The sequence below is a fragment of the Trichomycterus rosablanca genome, chromosome 13 (genome assembly GCF_030014385.1).
Source record: "Trichomycterus rosablanca isolate fTriRos1 chromosome 13, fTriRos1.hap1, whole genome shotgun sequence".
Lineage (NCBI taxonomy): Eukaryota > Metazoa > Chordata > Actinopteri > Siluriformes > Trichomycteridae > Trichomycterus > Trichomycterus rosablanca.
The window spans coordinates 21,790,887-21,800,607 of NC_086000.1; the positions used below are offsets into that span (position 1 = coordinate 21,790,887).

At 34.5% G+C, this 9,721-nt stretch overlaps 1 protein-coding gene across 1 annotated transcript; it reads left to right on the forward strand.

Annotated features, from left to right (window-relative positions):
* The first annotated feature begins 1,881 nt into the window (after positions 1-1,881).
* Positions 1,882-6,222, forward strand: LOC134325414 (keratinocyte-associated protein 3). The gene is made up of 6 exons (XM_063007595.1): positions 1,882-1,965; positions 3,522-3,706; positions 4,143-4,202; positions 4,345-4,542; positions 4,704-4,838; positions 5,001-6,222. Exons 1-6 carry the CDS (start codon positions 1,953-1,955, stop codon positions 5,094-5,096), a joined length of 687 nt encoding a protein of 228 aa, XP_062863665.1. The 5' UTR covers positions 1,882-1,952; the 3' UTR covers positions 5,097-6,222.
* Positions 6,223-9,721: the final 3,499 nt, after the last annotated feature.

Below are 9,721 nucleotides of genomic sequence, written 5' to 3' on the forward strand. Positions count from 1 at the left end.
ATATTTAAATTGAGAGCTATAAATTGTATCTGATGTGAGTTTTGCACAAATAAATCAAAACTATTTTAAATAAAACAAGTATTTTGGGGAGGGTTTATTGAAGTTTTGGTCACTTGCATTTGCAAGCAGTACAGTGGTGCAGCAGGTAGGTGTGGGTGACCCATAGCGTCCAGTTCCTAAAACCTGAAGTCAATATTCACCTCTTGGTACTGTGTGAGGTTTGGTGTGTTATCTGTGTCCACATATAGTGCATTGATCCTCTCCTACCTCTTAAAAAATGTTAGTAGGTGGACAAGTTGTTTTACTTTATTTCCTGTTGTATGTAAGGGAGTAAATGAGAGAGTGTGGTGCTCTCTATTTTAGCGTTATTTTATTTTTAGCTATTTTAGTGTTTCCAAGTAGACGATTGATCAAGATCGAGCATTTACTGTAGATGCATGAATGAATCAACATTTATAATTAAAGGATCATGTTTAATTGCAGTGCAATTATGTAATTATGTTTAATACTGAGAACCTAATGTATTTCAGTCTAGCAGATATGAGAACGCCTGTTCTCTGCTGCTGTGGTCTGACCTTCAGATGACTTTTCCAACACGTAACGTGAAAACCATGAGGAGGCGCTGTGGTACAGGTTTGGTTCTTTATAGCTACACTACAATGTAGACTTAAATATGAGTCACATGGAGTCACATCAATCAACAACAGCAGTGCGATTATGTAACTTTTTTATTAAAAAAAGAAAAAAAAAAAGATATTTTAGGGCGGCACAGAAGTCTGAAGTCTTGGGTTCAATCCTCTGTTCTGCTTGCTGTCTTTCAAGATTTGTGCATGTTTGAAGTATTAACTGGTTTTGATTAATTGCCCCATAGGTGAAATGAAGCTAGTAGATTAGTGCAGGGGTCTAGTGTGTTCCTGCCTCACATTCAGTATTTTGAGTGTCACTAAACAATGAATGATTGATTTCTATGTACAATTCATCTTCTAAGTGATACATTTACAGTTTTTTTTTCTTCAAATTGAGAGTTCAGGTCTGTGGTGGCCAATCCATGTGTGAAAATGATGTCTCATGCTCCCTAAATGAATCCTGGCATTGTCATCTTGGAATATGCCCGTGCCATCAGGGAAGAGAAAATCCATTGATGGAATAACCTGGTCGTTCAGTATATGCATGCCAATAATTTGACCCTATCTTTTTCACGACCACAGGATGTGTCTTTCGACATGGTTGTTTAACAAATGAGAAGCTACTCACTGCATCAGTTAGGATTAAATAACTTGTTGCCAGCTGAAACATAATCACCCATGCAGTAATTATCCAATGGGAGGCTTTTACCTATTTGCTTGGTTAAATCCAGGTGGTTTTTTTTGGCCAGGCAGTGTATATCTATGAGTACAATTTTATACAGTTTCTAAATACCTTTTTTAATAACTGTATTTAAACATTTTTATTAGTGCTTATAAATGCAAAATTTTTGTTCACATGTGTAAAGTACAAAATTTAAAGACATTTTGTCTGACATTTAAAGTGGACATATGTACTGGAAGTATATTTAATATTAAATAATAAAAGTGTTTTCCCCTTATTATACATGAAATAAATTGAGAGTAATGCTGTATAGTGTTCTGTGAGCTTGTTGTTAAGATTGCATAGTGTTCCGTTAAGTGTCTTCTTTTGGTAAGCATATAAGTCTGTATAAAATAATAACATAGACCGGGTATTTTGATAGATAATGTGGATTATAGCAGAAGCTCTAAACTACAGAACTGTTCATCTTCAGTCTGATCGTTAATGTAACCGAGCAGGTCACCTTTAACCACAGGCCCCGCCAACTTCCGGTTACAGGTGAGCAGATGGGCGGTAGGCGGATGTAGGAAACGGCGGGTACAGGAGGAGCTGGTACAGGAGAAGATTTTAAGTTTTAGTTAAAATACCTGAGTTTGGTGGAAAAGATGTGTGGCTTCGGTAAGAACAAATACATTTACTCTGAGCTAAATAATAAGTAAGTTTACAAGCAAACAGCAGGTCAGAATTCAGGTTCATTAGCAGTGTCGGACTTTAGAGCTAACAAGTTTACAGCTTTTAACGGTTATTAGAAACTGTTAGCACAAAACATTCTTCTGCGCTTATTAATCAGTTTAATAACTATTTATATTATTAACAACAGTACTTATTAGTGTAATGTTTAGTCTCTAACAGCAAATGCAGACAAAAATCGTTTTATATTTTACAAAACCGTTACAATAATAGACACAACAATACAAAACACTGTAAAGCAGTCTTATGCAATAGGTTTTTTTATTTATTTTTTTAAGTAATAATATGTTCAGGAGAATTATTTACAGGTAACAGATTTAAATAACATTTTGATGCAAATTGTGATTTTTCTGTATTATAATTTTTAAACAATATGTTTATCAAAGAAACCATGCTTGTGCATTAAATGTGAAAGTTTGATCCCTTTAGATGGTGGGTTAACCTGGGGTGTCCAAACTTTTGTATAAGACTGTAGATCACTATTATGATCCATTTATTACAGTTCAGGAGAGTTACAATAATACATTTTAGTAGGGTAACACAGTTGCTCACTTATCTTTGGTCAATTTAAATGCCACCTTCTGCATTTTGGGAGTTGTAAAGAATTCAACTCTGACAGGAAGAACATGTCGAACTCCTCACAGACAGTGACTGCAAGATCAAAACTAGGTCCTTCAGACTCATGTTTTGTGGCACCCGCTCTACTAACTTCACTGCCATGTTGTTTATACTATTTAATGACTGTAATTTTTTTCTGTGCATAAATAAATTATATTATATTAAAACTGAGGTTTCATGTTGGATGTGTAACTGCCAGGCGATCTGTTGGGGTTGAGAAAAAAGGTGGTTCTCTGTTCGTGTTCCTGTGTAACTCATTTCAATCTACTAAATCAACTAAAACAGCTAAGCCTGAATTGACACTTCCAAAAATTTATATTTTATTTTACAGTTAATCTAAACATTTTACGTTTAAAAATGTGGACAGGAAAAAACAGCTTTTTAAATTTCTGGAAAGGTATATCACAGCTCTGTTTATTTTAAACTTGCTCTTACAGGGATATGGGTATTATAATCACCTCACTTTTGTCTAATAGTTATAAATGTATTAAAATAGTACATCATGATGTATGGCCACTTAAGTAAAATGTAAATTATAAACATGGTTGTATGTAATTTAATTTGTTAATATAAATGTTGTTAACTTTTTACCCATTTTTACCATGGGTACCCATTAAAATGGGGCTGACTGTATATTTATGTATATTTATGTATACATTAATGTTTTTAATCTAACGCCATCTGATTCAGCTCAGATTATATCTGTAAATAAATAATAAACCCAATCTTACAGTTATCATGCGTTAATGTATAAAGGTAACATGTGTAAAGTAGTGTTGCATGGACCACACATACAAATGTTGACAAGCTAAATGTTTTAATTAAAATGCAGATTTACAGTAAATGTTTTACTGAATGTGTTGTAGACAAGCAGAAAGGCCCAGGGAGGCTCATGACCAAAGGACTAACACTGATCGTTGTGGGTCATGTCAATTTTATCCTGGGTGCCATTGTTCATGGCAGTGTTTTACGGCACATCTCTAAACCCAGTGGGAAAATCTCTACAGAATACACAGTGTCCAACATCATAGCTGTGACATCAGGACTGCTGGTAGGTTTAATATTGAGATATGTTGTACTCTGTGAGATCTGTTTGTTGTGTTTTAGCAAATGAACATGATTGCTCTTCAGTGACAACCTCAAAAAAACAAAAACTATGCAATTCTGAATCTGTAAACATTGGATTCTTCTATACTGCCCTTACAGTTTTTTTTTTTTTTTTTACTTACCCTGTTACCATGCTCATATAGTTCCAGTTTTTGTATGCACTGTATGCTTAATGAAAGGTTGTCCATGCTAACAAGTCTGTATCTGTAGTGCACTTAAGGCGATAGTGTAAGTGCAATGTCTTGTGATGGCCTGTCATTTTGTTGTTTACTTTCAACTTGTGCTTATTGTTCTTTGAATGGGTGCTATTCACTCTGGTTATAAAAGATAATTGGTTGTATAAAATATCATACTATGTAATATCTTAATTTATTTTTCAGAGCATTGCAAGTGGAATTGTTGCAATATTGGTATCAAGGAACATTACCAATTTTAAACTGGTAAGTATCTCTTGTTTAATTTTAATCTGTACATGTCCACATTCTTGTTTTGAACATTTACTCAACTGCTATTGTGATTCAGTGGTTCTTGGTTCAGTATAAGAATTATGTTACAGTGAAAATAACTTTGCTGTTTCTCCAGCATGTGGGTCTGTTGGTAAGCTCCTGCTTAAACGCACTACTCTCTGCTGCCTGCTGTGTTGGACTGCTGCTGGCCATCAGCCTCACTATTAAAGGCGATGGTAACGTCCTTATGCAGGGATGCAACTCCACAAATGGGCCCATTAATGCTCGCTCTCCTATCTCTGCCAACTGCCCTTTTGATACCACTCGCATCTATGTGAGTTTTATCTTTTGTAACTGATAAGCTGTATTGATGCATATAAGAATTCTGTGCAATAAGAAACAACTAACACATTTGTAGAACAAATTCATACAATGCTTAGCATTAGACGTTTTACGAAATGTTACAGTTTTAACCTGATTTGTTTTCTCTTTTAGGATACAACTCTGGCTCTGTGGTTTCCTTGTACTCTTTTATCAGCATTGGAATCCGGTCTGTCTGTGTGGTGCTTTATTGTGGGTCTTACCTTGAGAGGCATTGGGCCTTGTGCTCACCCATATCTTAAAGAACAGGTAAACTAGCATACTCTGATTTAGGAATACATTTAAAATATTTTTAGACTAATGCTAAACCCATGTACTGATAAATAGTTTTGATTATTTTATTGTTCGCTTGTTAAATAGCTTTTTTGCTGTTGTTTTCTTAATGCCCTATGATATTGCATTTTGTGACAGCTGGAAGAGGATGCCTTGGCATCCACATCAAAGGCAGGTCCAGAATTTCCAGCTCCAAGCCAACATCTCATTGAACACACTTCTGACCAGGCATAAATTAATCAATCAGAATGCTGTGGTGAGTTTGCCAACATATCTGTGGTATAGAAATATACCTGTGACCTTTTTCTTTAGTGGGCTATCAATAAAGCTATTGTAAAACAAAAATAATGATTGTCAGCTGATGATAATGCTTGGCAAGCTGTTTATATTAAACTCTAAATGACTCAGAATTTACTAATACACTTATACTTTCATTTACGATTGGAAAAGCTCTGCAGCTAAGCTTGTAGCAGACTAACTGTTTTAGTTGATCCTTGACTGGACTAATACATTTTGTCTTGGATTGCATGTCGACTGAAGCTTTTGTTATAATTTGCATAATTATAATTATTTAAATGTTTTAAAATAATTAATAATTATTTAAAAAGTATGTAACTGTGCCTAATACTCAGTTCAGTATTAGCATGTCAGCTTCCTGTGTGCTAATGTGTCTTTATATTAGTTGCTAAATTATAATCTGTTCTAACAGTATATTTTATAATTTCCCCTTTTTTTAGTCCAAAACGTTTTGTACATTTTTTAATAAAATTATTTCTGATTCTGTTTTGTTTTCTTGCTAATCCCTCATTGCATAACACTGTACAGTATTGCCCAATCTGCTCATGTGTAATAAAAGATTTGGGACATCTAATATCACTTATAGCTTATTATTAATCTGACTTGTATTGCATTGTTTTTATCCTAAATGTATTTAAACAAGCTAAAATACCAAGGATATAGCTATTAGACTTAGAAATGTATTTTATAATAGTAAAAAAATATAAATTTAAAGTTAACTTCAAGTATTTCTCTGACAGTGGGACAAAATGAGAGATCGAGTAGGTGTGCAAGGTGTTAAAGTATTAAGAATAATAATAATGAGTAAAAGGAAAGTTGCAATTAATAATGAAAGTGCATACTTACAGATGTTTTTCAATGTTCAGACATCAACCTATGACTGATACTGTGAAAATAAAGTGTGAAGTTTGTGTCAGAGGTTTGTGTTATAGCATTGTGGACCATATTAAATTTAATGAAATCATGTTTTTTTTACATTTCATTGTTTACACTTGTTGTTTTTTGTTTATTTCCTTTATTAACAGATTTTGTTCCAATAAATTCTACTGTTTCTGTTACTGTATGCTGTCTTTGTTTAACTTATTCTTAAAAGTACATATTTGTTTGTTAACATTTCTCATTAAAACTTAACAATGATTCTAATTACTGGTTTCATTTGTGGTTAAGAGACCAGATTGGTTCTCCTGAGATGTAAAAGTGTGTAAGTAATCTCGACTTAAGTATAAAGAGATCTGCCTCCCACTGCTCTACGGGTGTAGTTCTCAGTGGTGTTATGGAAGTGACCTGACTCACTCCACTGCACCTGTTGTATTGCTTGACTCATGTCCATCTGCTGTTCATTTGTGTTAGAGAATGCATTTATAGTTAAGGTTCATTTGTTCAGTCATACACTTTCCTTAGACTTTTGTGTGTGACTTGGCTCGAAAAAATTTCATCATTAAAACAGTCTAAACTTCTTGACATTTCGAGTAAAACAAAGACCAATATTTATAAGTAACAACTTATATGTGTAATTAAAATACAGTCAAAGGTTTGCAGACTCTTGTAGTGGACTTGTCATGTATTTAGGGATTTTTCCATTATTTCTGTACTTTTCTGTGACTGGAACCCATGGTTGTCTTGTTTATTAAGTTTTGGTAGATTTTCTGATAATGTGTATGTTAAAAATATACATAAAGCTTATTGTATTAAAATTCTGATATGTAGAAAGTTCTCTCATGTAACTGAATTTGTGGCATGCCCTGCTAATTTCTTGTTATAGATTATAATTGACTGAAGCAGGCAACTTTTTTTGTGCTGGTCTCAATAGGGATAGTTTAACTGCACCCAATAAAAGTTCTATAAGTCTGTGATCACTTGTCAGTGGTAAAAAGAAAACCCATATTGTTTTGGGTCAGTGTCCTGCTGGGACACTCAATTATCTCCAAGATTTAACATCCTATTGGTTGATGCTTTGAGGTTGTGCTGATGACTTTTGAGCTAATAATATTTCTTTTATTTTGTCATTTTTGCAATGAACCAGAAACAACAAAACTAAAGCATAATAATTTAATTTGGCTATTAATGTCTGTCCTAGTAGCTTTAAATTTATGGCAGACCTGTATTTTTTCAGCGTGAAGTTGCAGGGGTTTTTTTTATGACCAATGACCAATTTTATGTATTTGGGGCTTGATATTGCTTTTTGAGAGGTGTACAGAGCTTCCAAGACTTGTTACGCTTGTTGCTCACTGTAACTGATACTGTAAAATAAGTCAATCACCATTAATCAATTGTTTTCAGGATGCTTTGCCACAAAGTTAAATGGCAAAAGAAACTTTAATGCATCAAAAATCCCCTAAACTGCGTACGTATATTGTTCGAAACAAATAATTTTTTTAAATTCACATTTGTTTTTTGTAAATTGTGTTTGAAGAGTTGAAGAAATCATCTATATTTAAAGAACCTTGTATGATAAGATCAGAACTAAATGAAAAACTTGTGTGTCCTTGTGTCAGCGGATAGGCTTGTTTTTGGAACTTGGTTTTATAAAAAATATTCTAAATTAGACACAATCTTTATTAAACCTCACTCACAAGACTGATCAAGATTCCGGCCTTTATTCACTAATGCACTTCACACTCAGATTGAAGAGTACCGTTGCTTGTAGGTGCAGTTCGTTGTTTGGTGGATTGCTGATTAGAGAGATGAAGTTAGTCATTAAACACTGAGCATGAACTCTTACCCCTGCGAGCGCTTGTTTGGGAGCATGCGCAGTGAGCAGAGGGCAGGGTTTCGCTATAGGGGAGGGCTAGTTTCGGCAGGAGTATGCAAAGCAAGCGGTGGCTGTGTGTGTAGCTGTTCATGTACCGAGTCTGTTACATTTAAATGTTATTTATTTTTATTATTTCATGAGTGGTTTCGTGTGTGTGAAGCTGTATGGCTGCGGTTGAGTTTGGAACCGGGTCTGACTGCTATATTTGCCTGTAGTCTGTGCGCGCGCGTGCGCACGAGGAGCTGCTGCCGCGGTGCTGCTGGAGACGCGGTGTATTGTCATATAACAGCAACAAACTCAGAAATAATGTCAAGTAAAGGTAAAGTCTCTCGCTGTCGTTTATAACCGTGTTATTATGAGCTTGTCTGAGTGTACTGTGTGTTTAATGTAAAATAAAGAGAACATGTTAGTACATGGTGAGAGAGCTGATGTTTGAAAGTGCATGTTGGGGTAATATTGAGGGCTTTTAACAGCCGGTCAGAGAGTGACGTGAGAAAACTAATAATAATAATAATAATTGTTATTAATTAGCATGTATTTAGATCTAAACAACATGTGTGTTCATACAATATAACGACAACCTTAGTATTTAGTATTTTCTGTATAATAAAAATTGTGTAATAAAAAAAAAAAAGCACATTTTATATTCATGGCAGATATCCTCCTGACACCCCCATCGTTTATTTTTTAGTTTAAATGTGGCTGTATGCTGTGCGACACCCTGCAATGCTGTTTAGGGTGGGTTACGTGTGTGTGGGCGCGCATGACCGTGTAGCGGGGGGGATGGGATGCGGTGGTGTGGTTGATGGGTTGGTGGGTTTCACTAAGCTCGTACATGACAAGCACCGAGTGGGATGATACTCTCTCTCTGTGTGTGTGTGTGTGTGTGTGTGTGCGCGTGCGTGTGTGTGTGTGTGTGCGCGTGCGTGTGTGTGTGTGTGTGTGTGTGTGTGTACAGATGCATGTACCACAACTGCTGAACAACATTGTAGAATCCTGTTGTACTGTAAATAATTTTAACAGCATTTTTAACATGAACAATAACTTACACAACTGTAATGGAAATGTATGTCAATGTTTTTATATAAGTGTTTTACACATAATTATGCAGCACAATATGCAATCATGAATTTAATGCAAGTGACTGTGCCATCATATTTTAACTAAATGGTCAGTCTTTGACAGTTAACCTTGCTTGCCAAAGCTTGATTTATTGTTTTCATTTTCAGCAACCATTTTAACCTGGTCAGGGTTGCAGAGGGCTTGGTTTAACTTGGGAAATACCCCGTACAGGGCGCCAATCATTTTTGCCCAGCCAACTGTCTGTGTTGATGCCTGGCTGACCGATAGTGGTGGTGGGCTAGTGTAATAGACCGCTGTGCCATGAGTGCCTCTGAAGCATCATTTTAATTAATGACGATTATCTAGGCAATTGATTTTTATTATTTTATTTATTTTATTTTTACTATCAGTGTTTAGCTTTTAAGTTTAGCTACCTTAGCACTTTGTCACTGTCTTAGTTTATTTAGTTTTTGTCACTAATAAATGATAAAATTACATCCTTTTAATTAATAATTAAGTTTTAAGTTGTTATTTAACACTTTAAACAGCTGTATAAAATTTTTGTATAAATAATATTAAACAATGTTAGTATTTATTATATTTATTATTTAGTATTATGCTATTATTTAGTTAATTTAATTAATGCGGAATATTTAATACTGTTAAATCATGTAAGGATAATGTATAAACAAACTCTTATTTATTAAAATTATTTGATTGTTGTATCAACATCTATTTATTATATAAT